Source organism: Anser brachyrhynchus (assembly GCF_964034855.1).
Source record: "Anser brachyrhynchus genome assembly, chromosome: 4".
Lineage (NCBI taxonomy): Eukaryota > Metazoa > Chordata > Aves > Anseriformes > Anatidae > Anser > Anser brachyrhynchus.
In genome coordinates, this window is record NC_137698.1 from 54,996,780 (window position 1) to 55,023,722 (window position 26,943).

At 35.8% G+C, this 26,943-nt stretch overlaps 1 protein-coding gene across 5 annotated transcripts in view; it reads left to right on the forward strand.

Annotated features, from left to right (window-relative positions):
• Window positions 1-26,943, forward strand: part of PDS5A (PDS5 cohesin associated factor A) — a 79,089-nt gene that overhangs the window by 45,241 nt on the left and 6,905 nt on the right. For all 5 annotated transcript variants that reach the window (XM_080590776.1, XM_080590779.1, XM_080590778.1 and 2 more), the window contains 19 exons: window positions 1,925-2,076; window positions 5,373-5,486; window positions 6,001-6,082; window positions 6,850-6,898; window positions 7,019-7,158; window positions 8,865-8,980; window positions 9,639-9,744; window positions 11,227-11,387; window positions 13,813-13,936; window positions 15,096-15,254; window positions 15,512-15,580; window positions 16,201-16,337; window positions 17,047-17,170; window positions 17,434-17,638; window positions 18,126-18,240; window positions 21,407-21,539; window positions 22,182-22,301; window positions 23,370-23,432; window positions 26,621-26,766. In XM_080590776.1, the coding sequence (XP_080446902.1) occupies window positions 1,925-2,076; window positions 5,373-5,486; window positions 6,001-6,082; window positions 6,850-6,898; window positions 7,019-7,158; window positions 8,865-8,980; window positions 9,639-9,744; window positions 11,227-11,387; window positions 13,813-13,936; window positions 15,096-15,254; window positions 15,512-15,580; window positions 16,201-16,337; window positions 17,047-17,170; window positions 17,434-17,638; window positions 18,126-18,240; window positions 21,407-21,539; window positions 22,182-22,301; window positions 23,370-23,432; window positions 26,621-26,766 (2,315 nt within the window). The remainder of the gene's footprint in view (window positions 1-1,924; window positions 2,077-5,372; window positions 5,487-6,000; window positions 6,083-6,849; window positions 6,899-7,018; window positions 7,159-8,864; window positions 8,981-9,638; window positions 9,745-11,226; window positions 11,388-13,812; window positions 13,937-15,095; window positions 15,255-15,511; window positions 15,581-16,200; window positions 16,338-17,046; window positions 17,171-17,433; window positions 17,639-18,125; window positions 18,241-21,406; window positions 21,540-22,181; window positions 22,302-23,369; window positions 23,433-26,620; window positions 26,767-26,943) is intronic.

Genomic DNA, 26,943 nt, shown 5'->3' on the forward strand with positions numbered 1-26,943 from the left:
TGTTAGTTGCTCCCTTTGAAAGTGATCGTTATTTTCCCCTTTTTTTATTTGCCTTCATCTTTTACCCTACTGTTTGTTGCTTCAACTTTCAGTAGCACCTTATTCTTTTTTCCTGTGTTTCCTGTTGGGTGACTGCTTCCATGATGTTTCAAAGCATTTTCTAAGCAGCCTGTCCAGTGCCTCGTGTTCTGTCCAAAGCTGCCTTCTCTGACCTCTGCTCTCTGCAGCAGTTTCAGGGATCAGGAATCTATTGACAATCCAAACTTCCCTTCTTATAATCCCTCGTTAAGTACTCTGCTTTCATTTTAGGCTTAAATTTTATAGAATCATTTCTTGTAATCCTTCTCCTTTGTGTCCTGACAACAGTTTTGCCATCCTTGCTGTCTTACATAGAAGATCTAATGAAGTGATAGTATTGCATTGGATGGTTATACCTGAATGCAGAATAAGAAAACTTATCTGAAAGCGTTTCTCTTTCACGCCTTGATTACACTTTAAAATGTGCTATAGATGTGCAACAAGCATAAACAAATTCCTGCAGAGAAGTTGAACAATAACCTCTGTTGATATCTAAAATTTTTCATTTTCATAAAAACATCTCATGCGCTATACTGTCAAAGTCAATGCAATCTTGACCTGTTGTGTTTTTTTAATATTTAAGAAGTACATACAAAAAGGCAGGTTTTTTTTCTCCATCATCTGTTGATAAAACTTGATCATCTCATGCTAAGCAGGCTGTTGTGCTGACATAAAGCCATATCATCTTCAGGATTTTTCTTTTCTTTGCCTTTCTAGAAAAGGAAATCACTCAGTAGAGATACTAAGAAATTAAATGTGTGATATCTCACTTTGTGCTGTTAGAGCAAGTGCTCGGTTTAACAAGATTGAAGAAGTTGTGCACAATGTGAATAACAGTGTCTACATCTATGCTTGTCAGGGTGAAATAATTTGAACATTGCTAGTACTTGGAGTTCAAGACCAAAGTTGTCATTTAGCTGTGTTCTGAAGTAAATTCTCCCTTGCAGTCTGCAATTCATGCATTTCTTTTGAATGGTGAGGGAAGTAAGGTCCTTCTGAGGCTTCCTATGTAAACCATTCAATGGGAGACACTATTCTTTCTCTAAATTAATCCTCCATCTGTTCTGGTATGACTTCTTCCGCAAGGCAGTGCGAGAGGGCTTTTGGGCCTTGTCTGTTAAAGTGTTTAATAACGGGAGATTTCCTGTTTACGTGAGTGGATAAAGTAGTGACCACCAAAAATAAGGATGAAAACCTAGGAACGCCATCTATGGAAGCTTCAGTGAGGCGTTTTATTGCTGCTTGAAAAAAAAAAAAAAAAGAAACAAACCTCCCTTTGACATCCCTGGAGTCTTACAGCGATTACTTAAAGACTTTGGCAAAGATGGCCTCTCCCGCTATTGTGGAAAGTGGCCTCAGAGTTCAAGCCCTGGCAAGTTTAGCTACACCTAAGGTCTAGATCTTCTATTCCTGGACAAGTGTGCCAACTGTAAGGCTGTTGTGTGAATAAAAGCTGCCACAACTGATCAGTGCCCATTTCTGAATAGGTAAGTCTTCCAAATTCTGGTTTAAGGCAGCACTTACTCAGGCATGCACATACAGTTAAGCTGTACTTAGTTTTTTTTTTAATATACTGACAATTAAATTTTCTTTGCTCAGCACAGTGAAACACTGGCTTACTCTGTACAGATAATACATACTTTGCAGAGAGGAAACACCTTATGTATGCTTTACAAATTCTCACTTAGAGGTTCTAAAATGCATTTTTCAGCTTTTGCAGTGACTAAATGTAAGAGGTCAGAATGTGGCCATTTTGTCTTTCATGCTTCTAATTTACTGTATTTTGTATATGTTTGATATTTATTTACCAAAACCACTTTCCCATCTCCTTTGCTTCCCCCTCAAGTGGCGAGTAAGAAAAGAAGCTATGATGGGTCTTGCCCAGCTATACAAGAAGTATTGTCTTCACGCCGAGGCTGGAAAAGATGCTGCAGAGAAAGTGAGCTGGATAAAGGATAAACTTTTGCACATATATTATCAAAATAGCATTGATGACAAGTGAGTCAACCTAAGCCTTCCTAATTTTAATTGTATAGTGATAAGAGATACTCTGAAAATGAAAATATGTGCTTTTCCTGAGAAAGCTGTTGTAGTACATTCCATATTTGTGGTTTTAAGTACTGTATATTTAAATAATTAGTAGGACGTGCTAAGATCTTTGGGATAGTGGAATTATCTGTTCATATATTTATTCTGTATGCTGATGGAAGTATACCTGTGATGATAGTAAATTGTCATTAATCTCTGCAAAGAAAAAAAAAAAGGGTCAAATTTGGCTTTTACTATGCCCCATTGTTGTTTGCCTTTTACTTCCCAGAGGCTAGCATGTAGAAATCGTCAATCTGTGAGCACCATACATGTATGTACCACAGCAACATCTCCTTTTGCTATGCTACATGGAAATTGACCCTTTAGTTAGAACAAAAACTGAAGAAATGTTAGGGATGCTTCCACCATTGTCTAATCTTCCCTGTTTTGTCACTCAGTCCCTTTAATTTTTGAAATAATATTTTGGCTTAGGGGAAAGTATTTTGGCTTAGGTTTTGGAAGATAGTTTTCAGCTCCCAGTGTTAATTCTTTGTCTTTCACTAGAAAAGCCAAACTATGAGATCACAGAAAGATGGAATTTCAGCTTAGATGTTTAATGCAGCAGACCTAGAATCCAGCCATTGCTTTATAATGTTTCTTAGCATCAAATGAGCTAAGAGCCTCCTTTGGTTTCCAGTTATTATAGTTAGTTCTTACGGATGGCATCACAAAAGACTGGTGAAGGATCTCACTTCTGTTCATCTTGCTGATCATAAGTGGGTCAGAGTTACATATTTGATTCATTGCTCTTTGGAAAAAAAAAAAAAAAAGGAAAAAGAAAGATGCAGTTGTAGGATTCTACACATAAAAATTATGTTGAAAGTCTGCTGTTATAGAAGTGTTAAATAGTGGGGGAAAATAAGGAAATCCCCACATAGTTCATGCAGAGCTACAGAGCTAATTCTGCTTTCGCATATGCATCAAATATGCTTTAATTTGCCTGGAGAGATTCACGTTTTTTCTAGTATGTTCGTGTCTCATACAGCAGACAGGCTTCATAGTGAGCCAGGAATGAATCAAAGTTCTGCAGTGAATGTGGCAGATCTTTTCAGTATTCCTGCTCACTGGAAATGCAGAATACCGTAAAGGAAACAAGACAAGGAATTTCAAGGAAGGACTGTGTCATCAAAGCAGAGTTTCTTTCTCTAATGTGGTTTCTTCTAAAAGTCTTGTAGAGCCATTTAAGTCAGCCTTTTCATGAGCAGGCACTGATTGTAAGCTGTTTGCTGAAAGATTGGCGGCTTGATTCTCAGCATTCCTCTAGTTCAGTTTGACAGCCTGAATTTTAATCCAAATTCTGCTGTTTTTCAAGTTGACAATGAAATTCTTGTTCAGTTGCATTGGGTTGATGTGCTCAGAATGGAGAAATAAATGTATTTCAATGTTATCATCGTTCAGAATTAGAAAGCTAGTACTTTAAGCACTAGAAGAGCCGTAGAAATGCTATTATCTTTAAGACACAGTCAATTCAGTCCTTTAAACATACAAGCATAAGTCAAAATTAGCAACCTCTGGTCTATTTTCTTTCCATAATGAGGGAGGAGGATAAAACATAACGGTGAACAGCTGTCTGAGCCTCAGAGTATTTTCCATTGTGCACATGGAATAACACTAGTTCTTTCAGAAGATAATAGCACAGCATCATACAGTATGCAGGCATGAGGTGGAATGGAACAAATTTTCTCCAGACATCCTTAACTCTGTCACTTCCTACTTGTTTTGATGTTACTCAACTATTGATGAGTTTGTGTACTCAGGACTGAGAACTTGAAGCCATAAGGGCGGTTTATCGTGCTCTGAGATTTCACGTTCTACAACAAATGCATAGGGAATGGCTCAGAATAACCACGCCTTACACACTGACCCGTTGCTCATTCTTGATACGTTAGCCAATGACTTTCCTCACAGGAGAAAAGTCTTTGTTGCAGAGGTATTACCTACTAGTAAATACGTACCCTAAGTGACATGGACCAGGGAAGTCATAATACAGTTGCACTGTTTGTATTGACAGCTTTTTTGGAAGACGTATCTGTGGAGACATGGGCTACAGCAATGTTCAGAAATTAGTAAAGTAGATAGCTGTGATGCCTCCAATCTCCTGAGATCTGAAGATCCCGTCCCCCAAGTAATGTAGTCATTGGAGTCATCAGTAGTAAAAAATGTACGCCCAAAGGGAAAAAGCCAAGTCTTCTTTAATATTATTGGGGTGCCTTGAGGTAACTCCATATTCGTGGTCATCCTTTCATTCCTCTGCCATAGCATCATGTGCCTTGGAATTTTCTTTGAGTAGAAATAAGGTGTGTGTGACCTCTGCTGTCTTATTTGCTCTTTTGTACAAGGTGCTCCTAGGGTGCCTTTAGGAATCATAGTAAACAAAGTCTGTAAATGCAAGCACATAAATTATTTGCCCATAAATATGAAATTGTGTAGCTGGACATTGTGTACAGATCTCATTGCTATGAATTAAATTAATATCTGAATGATTTTTTTATTGGAGGGGAAGATTATTAGATGATCTGTACAGTCATACAGTAGCTCAACTTTTTATTTTATTTAAAACCTTAAGTATGTATTCTTGTATTTGATTTGTTGTTTTTTAGAAGATATAATTGGAGAAGGTTTTTGCTCGTTTGGTTTGCCCTCACTTAGTTTCCCCTTTGCTCCTTTTGCTGTATACATTTTGGTGTTCCTTTGTCTCTACCTTTTTTAATGCTGATGGTTTCTGTGTTGGAATGAGTGTTTCAAATGTTCTTTTGTTAAATAATACAATTTTATCTTATCCTTTCCCTCTAGGATACTTCAGATTTTTACTTTTACTCCTTTTCAAGATATATTCTTGTATTCTTTCTCTTTTATTTGAGCTTTTTGCTGTCTGTATCCCTTTCTTCTTATGTATGAGATTGAACACAGGTAGATTCTCAAAACCTAGAGAAAAAAGGAGAATTTAGATGGTGACAAATAAAGCAGTTACACCCTCTTAAAGGTGAAAATGAATGGAAAAGCTCTCAAGAAGCAGTGCTTGCTAATCTCTATTAACGGTGGAAGGGATCATTACAGATAAGAAAAAGACCAATAGTTTTGTTTTCTTCACTGTTGGGAAAAAAAGTAGTTTCAATGACTTCTGATATTTCTTGTTCTTTCAGCTTGTCTGAAAGATATTACCACTTTTTGATGCATAGAGGTTTTTATCTCTTCTTTCCCTGCAGATTACTAGTAGAGAAAATCTTTGCTCAGTATCTTGTTCCACACAATTTGGAAACAGAAGAGCGAATGAAGTGCTTGTACTATTTGTATGCTAGCTTGGATCCAAATGCTGTCAAGTGAGTATAGTTCGTATTCAGCAAATACTTACTCTTTTTCAGTCTTTTCTAACATCTCTGTTGTCTGCTTATATTATCAGGATTTAAATAACATAAGTAATTGATGTTTAGCACTATTTGCAATTATTATTTCAAAACATTCCTTTTAGATATCTAAACATTTATATACAAATTGTACAAGGCCTTTACACAAGATACCTTGATATTTGAGAATAGTGGTTTCAGGGTTTTATCCATCTGTTTTCATCCAATGAGAACAATGTGCACTTACAAGACATACTGTGGTTGTCCTGCACATATGAAACTGATACAAGCAACTGAATAAAAAAGAAAAATGATGTTATCCAAGAAGAGATTAGTTCTACCTTGTTTGTAACTGTTATTTTTAATATGTAGTAGGTTTGAGATGTTGCACTTGTTAAATAAATAAATAATCTTGTTTACTAATATGTCCAGCATGTTCTTGCAATATACAAATTGGTAAGCTTTCTTCTCTGGTTTTGCATTTTTGCAGAGCGCTGAATGAGATGTGGAAGTGCCAGAACATGCTAAGGAGTCACGTACGCGAATTACTAGACTTGCATAAGCAGCCCACAGTACGGTTTTGAAAATATTAATACTTTATCCAATAGATTCGTTTGACTAATTTACAGGTTTTTAATACTGTATTAATTGTTCAGTTGACTGTTGATTTCCAAGTATAGACCAAGTTCTGTTCTCATTAAGTAAAGTTGCTTTCGCTAATGTTTGCAGGTAATGCAAGTATGTTTGGCCTCCTTAAATTTATAATGATTTTAATAATGAACCAGTCAATAACTTTGGAAGAAGTCAAGAAAATTTTCCAAGTTTTTTGCTCATTTTTGACAGACCTTTTTTGATTCTCACTTTATAAACTACTTCAAAATTTTCCAAATGGAATGTTTTAACAGAAGTTTTTGGAGTATTTATATCGGAATGTTACCTGTAAGCATATCATCAAACTAGCAGAAACTGTTAATGGGAGTTCGTGGTTGGTCTGGGAATTTAGTGTGGGGAGTTGGCCCATTGAGGGGCAATTGTTTGTTTGTTTGTTGCTTAATTTTTTAGGTCTTTTCCAACAGTACAGACAACTGATTTGTCAAGGTTTAGTGAATTTTTGCATTTCTTTGGTATTGCAAGAAGATTTTTCCCCTTTTTGCTATGTAACAGCTTTTAAGACGGTGTTTATTCTTAAAAACCTAAAACCCAGATTATAGAGTAGAACAAACTGCTGCAGAAGAACTGACAGATTATCTTAAAGCTTTATTTTATAATAATAAAACTTTAGGCTTTATTTTATAAAGGAGATAGTGCTGACTTTGTTTGTATTTTCTGTCCTCCCCAGTCAGAAGCAAACAGTGCTGCCATGTTTGGAAAGCTGATGACCATAGCAAGTAAGTGTTAATAAGTTCTGTAAACTGCTATTACAACGTTCTTGGAAATCGTATTTCTGTGAATGCTGGCATACTGAAGTGGCAAATTTATTTAATGTTAAATTGTGTTTAATCATACAGAAAACCTACCAGATCCTGGAAAAGCACAAGATTTTGTGAAGAAATTCAATCAGGTTCTAGGTGATGATGAAAAACTTCGATCCCAGCTTGAACTGTTAATTAGCCCTACGTGTTCTTGTAAACAGGCAGATGTCTGTGTGGTAAGGAAAAGGAAAAGCAAACTTTATATTTGTGCATTAAAACAGTTATTCAAAGCTAATGGTCTGTTTTGGTACATTAATGTGATTATTTTATATATTTCCTATTTTCATGAAATTTATATATAAGGAAGAAATTATTCTCTCAGAGAGTGGTGAGGCACTGGCACAGGTTGCCCAGAGAAGCTGTGGATGCCCCATCTCTGAAGGTGTTTGAGGCCAGTTTGGATGGGGCTTTGAGCAACCTGGTCTGGTGGAAGTATCCCTGCCCACGGCAGAGGGGTTGGAATTAGGTGATCTTTAAGGTCCCTTCTACCCAAACCATTCTGTGATTCTATGAAATACCTTTTTGATTAACAGCAGAGATTACTGATAATACAACTTCTGATTATCATCTTGCTTCTAAGAAAATGTTTGTTTTATTCCCTTGTGGGGTTATGGGGATCGAACATAAACTTGAAATAAAAAATGAAATTAGTCTTTAAAGAGTCTCTTTTATGGTAAAGTTCTTAAACTATCTCCTGACCCTGTTTAAACTTACGTAAGAACCATCAAGACACATATTATGTATAAAATACCATATATATAATATATATATAAGTACCAACAAGACAAATGCTATATCATTATATAATAATGTCTGCTTATTGTTCATTTATTTTTCTTCTTGCATTATTTTGAGATCAATCTTTATTTTTCTCTCATATATTTAACTGTGCTATGAAAATACACACATTAATATTAAATAAAACCTCTCCAGAGATTTACAATGCCAACAATCACATCTTTTTGAACCCCCCCCCTCCCCCCCCCATTTTGGTCCTAAAATAAAGCAAGCAATTTGGTTGTCAGAAATCACAAAACATAGGTTTCTCAGTGTTTGTGTAATGGCTCTATAATTGTCCAGGGAAGAAATCAGAATGGCTTTCAGAATTATGTTCCTAACCACTAATGTACGGAATACGTCTCCTTCTAAACTAGCGAGTTTTGCGCTTTGGGAACACAGTGATGCAATTTTAGAAGGAAGGATTCTTTCCTCTTTCTGGAGATACTATAGCGTGATGGTTAAGACTATTTCATAGTCTGTGTAGGGTCTACAACTTCTAACCCTTCAGGAGAAGGAAGGTTGAGAAATCCTTTCTTTGAGACGTGTAAGAGTTCTGTTCAAAACAAAAATATCTTATCCACCACCTTCTGCTGGGTTTGCAGCTGAATTTAATATTCTTTACACTTGAGGCATTCAGAGAGAGAAAAGAAGATTTTGATTCCAAGACATTCATGGGCAAGAACGTGGGGTCTGAACATCTACTGTAGCCAAAATAGCACGTAGTGCTTCTGCACATCTGCAGTAGTGTAGCTTTTACTGCAATTGTTGCTTATGGAATATGAAGCATGCAGGAGGGTTATATACAGATTTATGGATTATTCTTGCCTACATAGATATTTAAATTCTGTGTTGCACTCTAGCTCTCCGTTGGTTCTTTTTTGATGAATCTGCCTCTCATTAGGCACCTACACACGTCTTAGTTTTAATACTGTTGTATGTCTGCTTTCATGGGGATAACAACAGTCCCCCTTAAAATACATTTCATTGATTATATACACATTTTCTGTAGTTCAAAGAACTGGTTTTATTTGGCTTATTCAACATGATTAAGAAATAATTAAAATGAGTATAATTCTTGTTTGCAATGTAATGTTTCTTGTAGAGAGAGATAGCCCGGAAACTTGCAAATCCTAAGCAGCCAACAAATCCTTTTCTGGAAATGGTCAAATTTCTTTTGGAAAGAATTGCCCCTGTACATATTGACTCAGAAGCCATTAGGTAAGTTTGGAAGATCTTATTAAATCATGAATGATTACAAAGATGATTTAAATGACCAAAAAAAGTGATTTTCTTGGGATTTAAATAAGTCTGTCATAACAGTAAATATACATTTTTTTTAAAAAAAAAAAGCATTTTTATAGATGTAGGTTTCTAGCAATCTAGAGAATGTGAGGGTTTTTGTTTTAGCTACTGCTTTGCAATGCTAAGTCTACAAATGATTTTAAAATTATAGCAGTTGTTCCTGGTGAAACTGCTATTTGTGGGGTTTAAGGTGAAAATGATGATCATAATTTTCACATAGCTAACTGCAATACAGTCTTCCATATAACAGATGAAGTAATTAGTTTTTGTGGGATTGAGTAAGAGAATGTTTGGATTTCTTTTGAGAATTGTCTGGCAACCTAATTATAATCTGAAATGCATGCAACTATGTGTTGATCTGAATGCTGCCAACATGTCTTTTTCTTCCTAAAGAATTAAATTTTGCAGTAAGTTAAGTTTGAAGGTAAAGAATACTGGAACAGCTTGGTTTAAAAACAAAAACCACCATCCCTTTATTTAATGTCAAAAACAAGTAATCTTGCTGATGTGTCCAGCCTTAACATTGCACATTGTCAAGTTCATTTGTTTTTTTCCTTTGTATCTCTTATTTTAGTGCACTAGTAAAACTGATGAATAAATCAATAGAGGGGACAGCTGATGATGAAGAGGAGGGTGTAAGTCCTGACACTGCTATTCGTGCAGGACTTGAACTTCTCAAGGTAATCTACATTAAAGTAGCTATAGTTTGTAAAGGAAGGGACTAAAGTGGTGTGACTAATGAATGAACATTAGCATGTTTTTAATGGCTATTGTTCAGGTAACTTCTTTATATTTAATGAAAGTAAGGTTTTGATTACTAATACTTGCTTAGGAAAAGAATAATGAAAGAAACGTTTTTTTTGGAAGAAGTATGTTTTGAAAAGGGCACCAAGAATTGAAGTATGCACATTAAAGTAGAAATCAATTTCTGCTTAGGGAGGTCAAAGACGAACTTGCAGAGGTTATGTGGGAGGAAGAGAAAAGGGCAGATTAGGGGAGGCTGAAAGGAAAATGAGCAATAAATTCAAGAACCCAAGTTTGTAGAGAAATTTATTTTATTTTTTAAACCAGTGGTGATGAGTGAGAAATGCTTGGGTGGAGAAGTAAGGATTTGAAATATCTGGGAAACATCTCTGATGGGTTTGGCAGTTCGCTAATGAGGCTGTATTTTCAATATGTTACAAAGAGAGCAGTATAATATCAAGTAGGGTGTGGAGAGGAAGCTCACATAATTGAGGTGAGACTTTTCTGAAATGTGAATGAACAACTTAGAGGTTATGGAGGTTCATCACACCAAGTTTGGTAATGGCAACAGTGTGGTAGAAAAAGTTACGCAGAAGTACACACGAAAGAAATGTCTGTGTGCTAACGTAGCTCAGAAAAGAAAGCTGACAAGTTTGAAGATTTTGTTGGTGTGACTTGGATGCCTTTGAGAATGTTATTTCGCACATTGATACTCACACAAGAAGTAGGCAACTCTGATCAAAGAAACCAAGATGAGATAAACCCACAAAATACATAAATATATTCATTTTTTCGTTGTTCTCTCTACCATATGTTATCTGAACTTTACAATACTTAATATAGTTTTGCTTCAGGATAACAGTTTGTTCTCTTATCCTGCCTTGAATCTCTGCACACTTAATTTCTTATTTGATGTTACTTCTGTTTAAAAGAATGTGCTGTGTTTCATTAGTTTTAAATTAAAAGACAGTAATCTGTGATTTATTTGTGTGTATATATTAAACTAAGAAGTTTAATCAAGAGATTTCTTTTCTGCTCCAGGACTATAGATTTTGGAGAAGTTAAGATTTTAGTTCAGCTAAATTATGTAGAAAAAATATGTTCTTAAGTAGATTGGAATATAACTGAATACTCCTGGATAAATGTTTGTTTTTCCATGCTCAAATGATTCATTATTTTTATAAAATGTTTTTTTTTGGGGGGGGGGGAGGTCCTGAAGAACAAAGCATAGATGAATGTATTTGAAAATGCCTGTATCAGTTTTTCAAAATGCAGTTATTGAATTTAATAATCTAGTAAGAGCAGGTAATAGCTATTTATGTTGATGGTAAGGCTCATAAACAGCTATAATTTTGTTTTTCTGATGATTCATTTGCCATGGGTAAATATACCTTTTGTTTTAATGTGTATCTCTGCAGGTTCTGTCCTTTACACATCCTACCTCGTTTCACTCTGCGGAGACCTATGAGTCTCTGCTGCAGTGCCTCAGGATGGAAGATGATAAGGTAGCTGAGGCAGCCATACAGATTTTCAGAAACACGGGTCACAAAATAGAAACAGACCTGCCACAGATAAGATCGTGAGTGTTATTTCCTACACACTACTTTTCATACGTAGACTTTTGGCTCTTGGTATTTTGTTCAATATATTGCCCCTAATGTTACTTTATAGCCATAAGTATGAGCAGCAGCTTTTCCATCATTTTGTATTCCTTCGACGCATTTCTGTCTCTTAAATCTTTAAATTGTGTTCTCTCAATTTTTGTGTATTTATTGAAGATGTTACATGCTTCTTGAAAGTCCTCTTGTAATAGATGCATTAAAGCCAGAGTGTAGTATGTTTTCCAGGTTACAAAACAAGCAAAAACAAAAACATGGTGAAAATGTAATTTCTTGGCATGATTTCTACTCATATCTTTCCTTCACACAATATTTTCTATCTGTAAGGAATGAAAATATAATCTCTGATGCTTAACAGCTCTGTTTGTTATGAAACAAAATGGTAAATAAGTTACAAAAGCAAGCATGAATTTCTAATGAAGATTAATTGGCTGTCTGTAAGCCATCACACAGTACGTGCTTTAACAGCTGATTAGCTACTAGGTATTCGCAGACTTCAAAATTTTGTGGGTGACATCAAAAACCTTAAAATTCGCCATTTAGTAACTAATTATTTATAATATTTGTACTGGTTATAATAGTTACTAAGTAATTAGTTGCTACCTAATTATAAAGTAGAGTTTTCAAGTTCTCATATATTGAAATAACATCTCGGGTACTACCATGCAACAGTGCATACCAACAGAACTGCAGTAACCTCAGTGATTCTTACGGCTTTGAGTGGTTGTGGAACTGGTGGTATTTATAGCCAGGGATTTGGCTTTTTAGACCATGGGACTCTTTGAGAAACCTGGTCTAGATTGGAAACCTGGTTTAGATTGGACACTAGGAAGAATTTCTTCATGGAGACGGTAATCAAGCACTGGGACAGTTTCCCCAGCGAAGTGGTGAGGTCCCCATCTCTGGAAGTATTTAAGAGGTGTGTGGACATGGCACTGAGGGGCATGGCTTAGTGAGGGGACTTGGTAGGTCAAGTGGATGGTTGGACTTGATGATCTTGAAGGTCTTTTCCAACCTCGATGATTCTGTGATTCTATGAATCAAATTCTGGGCAAAAGAAATATGTTACAAGTTCACATACAAGACACCTTTAAAAACATTTGTAGGTGAAGAGGAGGAAAAGCCAAGCAACCCATTTGTCAGTAGAGTTCCCAGAAGCTACTAAAGTTTAACTAGGACTGTGCATTGCTGGGGTACATCATCTTCTGTCAAAGGAGCTGATATCACTGACATTTCTTCTGGCTTCATATCTCAGCCAGATACTGCTGAAGTATAGTCAGGGTTGAGTTTCAAATAACTTACAAGTGTAACTGCCGTTAAACACATTGAGTTCTACCTTTTGCAGATTTACCTCAGTTTGGATATGATGAGGTATGGTTTGTGAATGATGCATCAACCCTTGGCAAAGGCCTTTTAATCTAGATATAGTTAGACTTTAAAACTGTAGGTTAAGCATTGATGCTTATTTTAACTGTAAGTTTCACTGAATTCTGTGGTGTTTTGTTCCTTATTTAATCCAGCTTGTAGAATCTTAGCAGGTTTGAGAAGAGACTTTCACATACTTCAGGATGCTGTTAACATTTTTCAAGGGGTCTTTGATGATTTGTTAGTTTTCAGGCTCTGTGCTTTTTTGAGGAAAAAAGTTCAAGACTTCTTTCAACCCTGCAAGCTTTTCTTCCATCTCTTTTGCTACTTCTGATTATGTAGAATGTGTTAGTGAAGCTTGAGTGCTAAATAATCCATGTACCGAATGCTGTATTGTTACTGAGCTTTTCCATAAAGTAGGATTTTTTTAAATGTTTGTCAGATGCTCTGTAAACAATTTTGTTTTCTCATCTCAGTGACTGAGTTACATGGTAAACCTCATGAGTAAGTGTCTCAGGCAGTGTTATCTCAGGCAACGGGCCTGCCTTCCCGCACTTTAAGGAGTGGTCCCTCCAGTGGCTTTTGCCCTCCTCTTTCCTTCAGTGACCTCTGATCAGCAGATGGATTTTAGGGGACTCAAATGTAGAAACTCAAAACAAAGCAGTTATTCACCTGAGTATACATTGCAATTAAAGACCAAAGTTAAAGCACTAAACCCACTATAGTTTAACAGCTATTCCTAGCTAATCTTATTTTGATCATTGTTTTTTTTTTTTTATGCTTGATTTTCCCTGTGGGCTTTTTTTCTGCTTAACAGTGTACAGTCAGATGTTCAACAAGTAATACTAAACAAATTCCATTTTACTTTTCAGTTTGTGATTACGATCTTTTCTAACAGACTTCAAAGGGGCACATGATTTGTAAGACTGTATTCTATGAGGATATATCTGTATAGGTGAAAAGTGTTATGTTTTGTAGATTGCAAATTCTATTTTGAAGTATTTTATTTAATGTTCACAGAACATTAATTCCGATTTTGCATCAGAAAGCAAAAAGAGGCACTCCTCATCAGGCAAAACAAGCTGTTCACTGTATACATGCCATATTTTCAAATAAAGAAGTGCAGCTTGCACAGATCTTTGAGGTATGTCTTGCTTTTTTGTTCTTAAGATTTGTTTCTGTTCTTAATTGAGACTATTCTTTAATTCATACATCTAATTAACAGATAACAGTTTATAAGGTCAGCAAGCCTTACAGGTACATGGTAGTTGAGATAAGTCATTAATTTCACAATAACAAATTACTAATGTTTCTATTTCTTGCAGTCTTGATTTTGTAGTATTCTGATACATAAGGTACTCCTTCTTGTCTATATGGGAGAAGTAGGGGGAAAATAAACTAAATATGCCAGAATGATCCACGCTAACTCCCATGAGAGCACCTGTAGCAGATACTAAATGAGTAATAACATAGTCTACTTCCAAACTGTATTGAGTTACCATGCTCTAAGGTCTGTGCTCATACAGCACATTCTCACTAAGAAAGTTAATGCAGAGTAACTATACTCTGACACTGACTAGGCTCAGACAATAACTGACTGCTCGCTACTTAGACAAATTGTAAAGTAAAACACATTATACAGAACAGAGAAGTTATTACTTTTCACTGCAAGCTCTTAAATAATATTAATCTGCACTTGTAAAATATAGATTCTCCACCTTGGCTGTCTTTGAACATAATTCAGAAGTGTGAAAATCTTTGAATTACAGAGTTTGATCTCTCTGCTTAGACTTACATGAGAGTGCAAATTCATGTTCCCTTCGCTACTATCAGGATACAATGCAAAGGTACTGAGTGACACAGCAGCATGGAATTATCCTTGTAACTGTTGTCTGGAAGGGAAATACTGACCAATAGAAGTATCGCTGGTTGCTTCCAAGGTGTTTTTTTTTTTTTTAACCTCCTATTATTTTCTGGCATTTGTAGTTAAAAATTCAGCTTTTCACAAGTCATGAATAGAATAGAGCTGAGGGTTTTTCCCAGGTCTCCCAAGACTTAATGTTTTCACTGTTAAAACAGGGAAGATCATAACATTGTTTTGCCTGTATCTCATGTGAGATCTTTGGTTATTCTGTTAGTTGGGAAATTGCGTTCTTTCTCCATTTTGTTTGGCTAGTATTATTAATTCTTAGGGAGAAAACATAAAATCATCAGCAGTCCAGTAGTAAAATAAGTGATTTTGGGGCATGGTAATTTACGTATCTGTAGCTCATTTTGAGTTGTATTTTTTTTTTCTTCCTTAGCCTCTTAGTAGAAGTTTGAATGCTGATGTACCAGAACAACTTATAACTCCATTAGTCTCACTGGGTCATATTTCTATGTTGGCCCCAGACCAGTTTGCTTCTCCAATGAAATCTGTTGTTGCAAACTTCATTGTGAAAGATCTCCTAATGAATGACAGGGTAAGATTTATTTTTTTTTTTTTAATAAGTCTTTGCTGTTCTGTTTGCTTGTTATTAACTCTCTGGGGAATAGAGCTGTTTTTTTGTAAATTGGGTCAATAAAGGAACGTTCTATAAATGGCTAGTACAGTGATACTGCATTATAAAAATAAATCTTTTGTGTGAAAGAAAGCTTAGTCCATGACTCTTCTTCATTTCTATCCCTACGTTTTCTGTATGGGTTGAACCAGTTCTTAAACTTACATGAGTATCTGTAGTCAACAGGTGAGAAAAATGGAAAATTGTGGTCTCCAGATGAAGAGGTTTCTCCAGAAGTATTAGCAAAGGTGAATGATCAGCTCTCAATAATAACGTATATATTTGAGATTAAAAACTTACTTTTTTGAAGTTAAGCAATGGAAAGTATAAGAGTGAATCCCTGTGAGTACTTTGGTATTAGTCTTTTTAGAATATGCACTATTAGAGTTTTTTTTGGATCGTACACACAGTTACAGAAGTGGTGGAAACCATGTGTTTTGGTGTCTTCACTTACTGACATTGTGTATATTGAGAAAATTAAGACATTCAAAAGTGTTAGTTTTTCTTATAAGAAAAGTAATTTGACTTTACCAACTAAACAGATTTGAAATAAATTGATTAATTTTCTTCATTCAACTTCATAGGTTATTTACTGTCAAGCTAAGTGTGGCCATTTCTAGAAATACTTATCTAGTTGGTCTTATTTCTAATCATGTGGCAAGTATCATAGATGCGCTTGTGAGATGATACTGAACAATAGTTGATACTTCCTTCTTCATTCTGTAAATATTTAATGCTTCATTTTGTTCCTTTAAAAATATATCAACTCTAATAAGTCTTTACATATTTCAATTTGACAACAGTAGGTTTTACTGCCTATCAAGTTTAGAAAGTAATTGTGTTTTTTTTCTTTTTCCATTTTTGATAGGTGCAAGCAATTAAGCTTTTGGTACGCTGGCTGTTGGGTATGAAAAACAACCAATCAAAATCTGCAAATTCCACACTCCGGTTATTATCAGCTATGCTTGTCAGTGAAGGAGACTTAACAGAACAGAAACGAATCAGGTCAGATTTTGTTACTTTCAAGCTTCTATCAATTTTGTTGTAGAATTTCAGTGAATACTAACTCCTTTAGAGCTTTTCTAGAATTTTAAGGTGAAGACCATGTTGGATAATTGGGATGATAGAAAATGGATCTGACCGGAGTTTAAAATTTAGAGTGGAATGGCACATAGGAAAAGATACTTGATACTCCCTCTTTCTTGCAATTTACTGATAATCTATCTGAGAACACTGTAGATATCTTGCTAGTAAAGGACCTTCCAGAGACAAAAAGACCTTTAGCAGTTTCTTTGAAAACAATTGGGTGATCAGATTTAACACATTTTAGCAGCTAGGGCAATTTTGGGTGGAGCTTCTTCATTCCAAGTGAGGTTACTTTACACTTCATCTCCATTGAGAGGGTGAGGGAAAGAAAATCTGTGACAAATGCTTTGCTTTGATTTACATAGTGGTATGCAGACAAGAAATTTGACTCTTCTCATTTCACTGTTTCACTGGAATTAAGTTTCTAGGAGGAAGGCAAAGCACCTTATCTTCACAAATTTGGTTGGGTTAATTTAACTCGATCTGAACCTATAGAACTGTGATCTGATCTGACAGAGAAAAATCTTAATTGCTCACTGAATGATCTTGTAAAAAGAAGAAATCATGATATGCAATTAATTTAAGGATAGTTGTGGTTTTCTTTTTTTTCCCCCTCGTGTTTGTGCAGTAAATCCGATATGTCTCGACTACGATTAGCTGCTGGCAGTGCAATAATGAAGCTTGCACAGGAACCCTGTTACCATGAAATAATTACCCCAGAACAGTTCCAACTCTGTGCACTTGTCATTAATGTAAGTAACTGCATTTAAATTGAAGTGACTCTTAATTAAATGAGTACAGAGTCCTAACATCTGAGCTTTTGTTGCTGCTAAATTTAGTATTTTTTTATTCCTCACTGCAGCTTTCAAAAGAGTTCTTAAAACTTCAAATATTTACTATGATGCATCTGTTGATATTTTAAAAATATTTCTCCTTATAATTCCAGCTTGATGGATTTTGCTTTTTTTTTAACAAGATTTTTATGGTTGCACTCTTATGTTTTATGTTGTTATAGGATGAGTGCTACCAAGTGAGGCAGATATTTGCCCAGAAACTGCATAAGGCACTTGTGAAATTACTGCTCCCTTTGGAATATATGGCAATCTTTGCTTTGTGTGCCAAAGACCCTGTGAAAGAGAGAAGAGCACATGCCAGACAGTGCTTGCTCAAAAACATCAGTATACGAAGAGAATATATTAAGCAGAATCCTATGGCTAACGGTTAGTATTTCAGTAAAATTGTTAAGAATACAATAGTTGAATACTAAACAAGAAGGAGTAATCATTAAAGTTAAGCAAATTGTTTTTGTAAAGAAATGCTAAGCTTAATTTGTTTTATCATTTTTATATTAAATACATTCAAATTTAAGTGTACTTAGTTTAACATTAGCATTAACAGTAAAATACTTTTCTATACATTTCTGAGAATTATATGTGTAAAATACAGTGCTGTTATTATGGTAGCTGTTTTACTTGAAAAATAAAATTTTGTTTTCTGATGTTTTTATGACCTCTTCCTGAAGTGAGGGCAAATAGTTTTGTAGTAGTAAAACTCATTTGTTTATTTTTAATGATTTACTGGAAGTAAAATTCTCAGCAAAAATAATGCAAGTGTAAGTTTTACATTCTTTTTTTGAAAAAGTAATCCTCTGAAACAGCGTGTCTTGTGATGCATGTGTGTGTGTATGTTTTTTGTTTCTTACTGTAGAAAAGTTGCTATCATTGTTGCCTGAATATGTGGTACCATATATGATTCACTTACTGGCACATGATCCAGATTTCACAAAACCTCAGGATGTTGATCAGCTTCGTGATGTTAAAGAGTAAGTGTCAAATGACTCTAGAATTGTTGTTGCTGAGAATTTCTCTGTGCTTGGAAAAAAATATTAGGGAAAAAACAAGGAACTCTTGTTTTATCAACAGCATTTGGCAAAACTTATCTTGGAAAGGGAGGAAAGCATCAGAAACTGCTTAGCAGTATATTCTGAAAGCCCAAATGGTAACCTCTACGTCACACCTCAGTATACCAGTTTAGTGAATTGTGTGGGCTTCTTTTAAAGTGAAATACTGGTTTTAGATTATTGTATTTGTGCCTAGGAATATCTGTAGAATTTCCCAACAGTAATACTAAGTAATGTCAGCCCAAACGCGTGCGTGTTTGTTGTGTGTGTATATATTATGTATAAATATATATATATATATATATATACACTTATAAAATACAGAGCTTCCCTAAAACTAAAAAATGTAATGCCAGTGATGCTTGAAGTCCTGCTTCACTGGAAATCCATTATTTTGCTCTGTGCAAACCTACCAGAATTCATACTAAATTTGCTGCTAACTTTCCATGTCCACTGTAAATCTGCAGTACAGCATTAGTAAGTAATGTTGAACGTATTCAGCACAGATTATTTTACACCAGAGTTCCATACAGAAGTTTGTTCTGTGCTTTCTGTACTGTTCCCAGACCTTTTTGTATGCCTCAAACAATCTCTGCGACCTAAAGTATGATTTTTGTCTTCCATAGTGTTTTCTAATGAATTTTTAGAAATTGTTAAATTTACATTTTTAATTGTCGAGGCACACCTCTCCCCCCCCCCAGCCCGTTTGTTTTTGATGTTCTGGTTTTCTCTTGTGTTCCTTTTAGGTGGAACTGTAAGCAATGTTGTTTTGGTACTACAGCAGCATGTATAACAACATACTACAATATTAGAAAAGCAATACATTAGCGATTAGCAATACATTTCATTAGAAAAGCAATACATTCTTGGCACAAATCGACCATCCAGTTCGCATCTTAATTCATTTTGCACGTTCACCGGTGAGAGGCCAAGTCTGATTCTTTAAATGAAAAACTTGATTCGTTCTGATTTCTGAGTTACTTGACTCCCACCTGGTCAGAACCTGAAGCCAGGGAAGATTTCTTACCTAATCATCAAGTCTACATTTTGTCCCAGGACTCCCTGTTCCTGGCAACATCTGAAAGCACTCCAATGTGTACTTTACTGTTCTATCCAGAATGTGAGGAACAAGTTCTGATTTGCAGTTGTTGAGTTAATACTCTCTCTGAGAAGTGCTTTCTAGTGCACAGAGCTTTTTTGGATACCCCTTGTATAGCTCTCTTTTGTTGTCAGATTTCCTCCCTCATGCTTGTCACAGGCTGGCTGAACTAGCCAGAGAGGACTGCTCCAAACAAAGAAATACTCTGTACAGGAATTTTGGCAGGAATACTTCTCTGAAGAGTCTCCTGAGATAAATGCAAAACATTTTTCTCATACAATGTAATACAGAATTTCTTTCAAGAATTCTGAGAGTCGGAGTGTTCACTTTGAAGTGTTGACATAGATGCTTGCAAACTTGTAGAAACAGACTGGCAGTGTGTTTTGCAGTTGTCTCCTCAGTTCATCTTGGGCTTTATATGGCCTAAATACAGTCACATAAAGTAAAAATATACTTAGCAAATTCCTTAGTCATAATCTGTGATACTTATTGAGTCTTTCAAGCTTGTCCTATGGAATTGTTGGTGGGTTTTATTTTTTGTTTGTTGTTTTTTTGAGACGATGTCTCTTCCTTCTGCATTTGTATTCCAAAAACAATGAAATGCATACAGAGAGTGAACATTATTTGTGTGACTGTTCTTCTGGGTGCATACTTTTCTACATTAAATCCTACTTGTTTTGGAAAGGTCTCGTTCAGGTTTGATTTATTTATCTATTGACTTACTGTGGAAATCAAGCTATTGAAATTAATGTGTGTTAACTGGCATTGTCAGAGTAAAATTCGTCCTCAGTAGCAATCTTTAGACAGAACAGGGTTTTTGAAGAGCTGGTTGGTGTGGCATGGTAACAGTCCTGTGTTTGTCCCATTTAACTTCTTGAGCATAGTGAATAGATGGATGTAAAGGTACCTAATACGTTTATTTACTTATCCTTTGTAGCTCTTGGATGCAAGTCAGAAAGTAGTTATCTGATGTTCAATTAAAATGTCTGTTTAAATGTTTTGATAAAGTACAACCCTCTGAGTTTTTGAGAAAAGTATTCTTTCATCTTGTACATTACACTCTAATTTCTATCAGTAAAGAAGATTGGGCCTTTTGTGGACAGGGAATTCTAATGTTTGGTCATCTAGCTTTTCTATTTTTTTTTAAGCCTCTTTTTTTGAAGGTACTTTCTTTTACAGAGAATTAAACTAGCTGCTGGCAAAGTTTGCGCTTCTCAGACCCCACCCGTATGTCTTTCCCAGCTAAGTAGTATTTTACCACATTATGACTGTTGTTGACCCCCTAGCCACTTGCAGGTCTGAAGCTTGATAGCAAACCATAACTTGAACCACATGTGTTTTATATCATAGATTAAAAATTCTTAAAACAAGCATTTAGTCAAAATATAATAGCTTCTCCCTATAAATAAACTAGATTTACAGAAAGAAAGCTGGAAAAGTTAATTCTATCTATACGGGTTCTTTCTCCTCCCATATTGAGCATCAACAAGATCTGACCTGTTCACTCAGGATCCTCTAGTACGTGAGTTCCAGTATTCCCATGCAGTGGGTAACCGTCTAGAAGCAGGATAGTTTGTTTAAACCTGTTTTGAGCGTGGTCATGGCACATTGCTGACGGTATCATAGACATAGCCCGAGGTAGTGATTACAGAGTTTCATGAACAAGTTGGTAGCACTAGAATTCTTGTTTCTATTCATATTTGGAAGAGAAAAATGTTGATTGGTTGGGCAGTATTTACAGATAAAATAGAGAAGCACACTAATTTGGCAGGCTTATTCTCAAGAGTACGATTGAAACCCTTAGTATTAAAGGTCTAGACTCTATTTACGTCTTTGGATGTTATGTGTTTATGATATCTTCAAACTGAGTGTGGTTGCTTAAGAAAAAGCTAGTACAGCTGGCAAAAATAAATAATAAGACATTACTGTAAGTGGGAGCTACAGTATAAAAGCTGGAATGTAATTGCTTGTGGTTTTATGGCTTTTTAGGTGCCTGTGGTTCATGCTTGAAGTTTTAATGACAAAGAATGAGAACAATAGCCATGCCTTCATGAAAAAAATGGCAGAAAACATCAAGCTTACCCGAGATGCTCAGTCTCCTGATGAGCCAAAGGCCAATGAAGTAAGAAATGCAATTCAGATAAGTGTTGGGTGATGGGCTAAGGGTTTCACAAGCAGTTGCTGAACAGGATTTGCAGGAAATTTGAAAGCACTAGCTCAGACGTTTTTATTGTCTTTTAGAGAGTGTGTTAATTGTGAGCACTGTCTGTATGTCACCAACCTCCTTCTTTCAGAACCATGTTGACCTTAGCTAGTACACTGTGCCCAGTGAAGTTAATAAACAAAATTTGTTAAATGTTCCTGTTACTGCCCAACTGCTTGTTTTAACTCCAAATGTCTAATTTCCCGACATAAGTATCTTCTGTTGTTGGGGAAATGCTGTAGTATATTGCTACTGTTAAAACTATTAGTTTCCAGCAGAGATGAAAAACCATTTGTGATGATTTGATTAAGAGCTTTTATTGTACAGCTTAGGCATGTATAGTTTTACTAGTTTTTATTAAATAGAGAAGCCCACGTTTTCATATTATACTATGAAGAGCCAACAATATGGTTAATGGTGTAATTACAAAATGTGTCCTCAGTGGTGGTAATTTTCACACACAGATTAAAACTTCTTAAAGAACTACATTCTCTGTATACCTGTAGAAACAGTAATTCCTAAAGCATACTTTTATTTTCTTTGTTTTTTTTTTTCCTTCAGAAACTTTATACAGTATGTGATGTAGCATTGTGTGTAATCAACAGCAAAAGTGCTTTATGCAATGCAGATTCACCAAAGGACCCTGTATTGCCAACCAAATTTTTTACGCAACCTGAAAAGGTAAATTTGTTACTTTAATTTCCACAGTAATAGGGGGAAATAGTTTGATTTTATAATTGAGAGCAGGTTATCTCCATAACATAAAATCACGAGTGGGAAAATGTATACTTTTTATCATCAATAATAATTTTTTTAACACTGGCTGTATCATAAGCTATGTCTCATTAACATAACAAGGTGAGAGCTAATTAGAATATCAACACATTAATAGGTATGGCTAGATCATTTCATTAAAGTATTTTAAAAGTACGTCTGAATGAATGGGAATATATGTATATTCTGTCTGTATATCTGAATTAGAATGCAAAGCAGGCAAAGAAAAAGGGAAAATTTTTGATGTTATCCATGGTATGTTTGTAGTTGTCAATAACTGTGGCTATTTTGCTTGCTGCACAAGTCAGTCCTCTTATTGCTCAGCAGTAGTCGTAGTGAGTAGAGCTGTACTGTCAGCAATAGCATTATTGTTATTTAAGAGACATACTTTTAAAAAGTGTAAGTGGAACACAAGTAATTGTCCAGACTAGTTTTGATCATACTGAAGAATACATTTCATACTTTTCACTATCACAGACTGCTAACTGCCTTTCCAGAGTCTGTTTAAGCGAAATATAGTTTATTTAATTCTGAAATGGCAGGTGCCGCGGTGACAGGGAGCTGGTGTCTGCTACCTGCAGTGATTCGGATTTGATCTCTCTAAATTATAGCCAGAGTGACAAAGATGACAATTTGTTTAGAGAAAACAGCAACTCTTTTCCTCTCTTTGGACAATAGGGTAGTCATTTTTTCTTCAATTCAAACAATTTATGTCACTTAAGAAAAAAAAAATTAATCCCAACTTTCAAGTATGGCATACTGTCATTCAATAATGCTCACTACAGATCTCCAAAGTACTAGTTTGACCTATCTTTATTAGATTGATTCATTTATCAGTAGAAGGTTGCATAATACAAAAGATCTCTAGCACGTCATATTATCACATTTGAGAAATCAATCATGAATATATAAAAAACAACAGCAAGACTGAGAGATCAAACAAACTGATTTTTATTTATTTATTTTTTTACACAGGATTTCTGCAATGACAGGAATTACATTTCAGAAGAGACAAGGGTTCTTCTTTTGACAGGAAAGGTAGCATATTTTGACAAGTTGCAATTAATTTGAATATTACTTATGATTTTTAAATGTTCTTTTTAGTTTTATTATAAATCATGAAGTGGACTGCAGTAGTTTAAAAATTGTATAAACACTTCGTGTACAATGATTTAACATTCTTTTATTTGATGGAATAATTAATGCCTGTAATTCCACATATTACTTGTTGAGGACAAAACGTCAAGATTGTTACCCTTGCGTAGCCCACCGTCTTGTACTGAGACATAGGTTCTTGATTGACTACAGTTTTGCACATAATTACAGTTTTTTTATTCAGATAAGTATGGCATGAAGTTATAATTCAGACACTTAACCATGACATTGCTAGCATTGGGGGTATTAAATATGTAGTCTTAATACTTGTAATATAGCTGTTTAACTATACATGTCTACATCGTTTTGAACAGCTGACTATTTCAGACATAATTTGACTGGTACCTTCACAGGGGAGAGAAAATACCGTGTCTTGCTAGTGGGGAAAAATCACCATAAGCAACAGTTTATTCCATTTTTTCCATCAGCCATCTTTTCTTGGGATTTGAAAACTGTCTTTCTAAGGTTCCATTTAAAGTATGCTGGAATGTTTTTTAATGTAGCTCACAAAACCAGCAGATTTTTTTTCTTAAGCTTAGTGAAACGATGCTGGCTTTTTTTCCTGTTTAAAAAAAAATAATTCCAAGAACAGTATAAATCATATTTCTAATGTAAATTCAATGTGCACTTATTAATTTTCATATTCTGTGTTAAGTGAACAATTACTGTATTAGTTTCTAAAGTTTTCAGTAAGAGCAGAACTTACTTACGATAATTGTTCATTTTAAGGGTGGAGGCAGATGATCACTCTGTGAATAGCCATATCATTTAAAATTGCTGCTCCTCACACTATTTTTGATTCTGTACAAAAACTTCTGCTATCAGAGCAGTTCATGTGGGTGAGGTTTGCTAAGCTGGCAGAATCCTGCATCTCCTTGCTTCATGTTCACACTTTGACACCAGCCTGCATGCTATTCAGTGAGCTGGTTGAGCTTGTTACACTGGCAGGAAAATAGGGGCGGGGGGCGCATGTAAATGGTTGTGTGCTCATTTAGCAAGTGTTGGCATTATGTTATGAAGAGAGGAGGCAGGCAGAAGACTATCTTCTCTGTCAGCAGCCAGTACCAGGCTGGTGGTTATATGTCTACTACTGTAATTGTTTCACCTTTGACAACATTCAAATATGATAAAAGAAGCATTTCTGGTTGGTTGTATAAACTTAAAACATTTCTTTTTTCAAGGCATTCAGCAAATTAAGCTAAAACTGTCTTATCTTAAATTAGCAGGATTTTTTAGTTATGTTTTGTTCGTTTCACTCGCTTTCCAGAGTGACCAAAGCAACATGATAAGGCAGGCCTAGCCACTTTCTGCAGTACATTTCCCAGCTTTCGTAACTTTTAATGGGATGGTAGACATCTCTGCCTGTTGGTTTTGATATCTGTTTATGGACTTGATCACAAATTTATCTGCTCTTATTTTGAACCTACTGATACTATGCTATCACAACCTCTTATAGCAGTATGTGCCAGAAATTCACAACCTGGTGGTTGTGAAGAAGTACTTTCTATTCCCACTTAAACGTTTTCTCTCTTATGTGGGTTGCACCAAATACTTCCTACTTTATAAAAATACTGAGTAAATTGAGTAAATAAAACATGTGACAAGAAGAATATGTTAAAGTAAAAGTATGGTATTAGCACTGGGATGATGCAGCTACTGAACATGTCTAAAGTAACAGGCTGTTTTTACAGAGATGTTCCTTTTTTGCTGGCCAGATGTTATCCAGCATTTGTGGTATCTCTTTCCTGCCTCCTCCCTCAGCTTCCACATATGGGAATTAATTTTTCTTGTGAGAATGTGTTAATAAACTAACTTGTTCTCTGAGGAAATGTAAAATTGCACAAAGAATGTGACGTGCCAGTCATGAAAACTTCCTTGACTTCTCTCGAGACAAAAAAAAAAAAAAAAAACCACACAAACTTCCTACTGCCTTCTCAGCCTGACCAAATCAGTCAACAGACAGCAGCTGTAGCAAGATAAAAACATCATTATTGTATCAGAGAACCTCAGTATAGATGGTGTTTTAAGAAACAATACAAGTCAACAGCGTGCCTTGGCAGCCAAAAGGTCTGGCATTGCTAGCTGGTCAAGGGAAGGGATTGTCCTGCTCTGCTCTGGTGCGGCCTCACCTTGAGTAGTGTGTGCAGTTTTGGGTGCCACAGAATAAGAAGGACATAAAACTATTACAGGGTGTCCAAAGGAGGGTTACAAAGATGTTGAAGGGTCCAGAGGGGAAGATGTATGAGGAGCAGCTGAGGTCCCTTGGTTTGTCCAGCCCAGAGCAGAGCAGGCCGAGGGGAGGCCTCATGGCGGCCTGCAGCTCCCTCACTAGGGGAGCGGAGGGGCAGGCGCTGAGCTCTGCTCTCTGGGGACAGCGACAGGACCCGAGGGAACGGCATGGAGCTGGGGCAGAGGAGGCTTAGGTTGGATTATCAGGAAAAGGTTCTTCACCCAGAGGGTGGTCAGGCACTGGGACAGGCTCCCCAGGGCAGTGGTCACAGCACCGAGCCTGCCACAGTTCAAGAAGCATTTGGACAACACTCTCAGAAATAAGGTTTAATTCTTAAGTAGTCCTGTGTGAAACCATGAGTTGGACTCAGTGGGCCTTGTGGATCCCTTCCAGTTCCAGATATTCTCTGATTCTGTACACTTACTTTCTACATAATAAAAATGTATACATTTTCTGCTGTTGCAATTAACTTAGTTCTGCATTATGTTTTGGAAAGCTTTTTCCCAAAGATGTTTTGCTTTGCAAATATAGGATGTTGCTCCATTGTTTCAGTCACCTAGTATTATCTAACCTTCTGCCTTTAGCTGAGTCTTTTCTAACCACTAACCCTTCAAAGCAGGAGGGAGAGCAAAGCAATTGATAAACTGCTGTTAAATGATGAGAAATGAACGTATGATAGACTGCTAGTTAAGTAAAGATGAGATCTGTAGCTCTAAACGGATGGCATCATGACCGATACTGTTAATCCAGAAAAAGTATTCTAAAATATTCAAGGAGATACTTTAAAAATGAAATAAGTATCTGAAGTTCTTGCTTTTAAAATTAAACCGTTTTCTTTTAGCCAAAACCAACTGGTGTATTAGGTACAGTAAACAAACCATTATCTGCAACTGGAAGGAGACCGTATATTAGAACTACAGGATCAGAGACTGGAAGCAATATCAGTGTAAACTCTGAACTGAGCTCTTCTGCAGGAAACAGATCAAGGTACAGGACTTTGAAAGTTCTTTCATCATCTCTTTATTTCATGTTTTCCAGTGTACTTGCATGCTTTAGTACAGGAGTTGATTTGGTTTGCATGCCTGTCTTTGAACAATGAGGATATCTTGCTTTGTCCAGTGTTCATAAATATCAGTAGTTGCCTATAGATAAGATAGCTATATT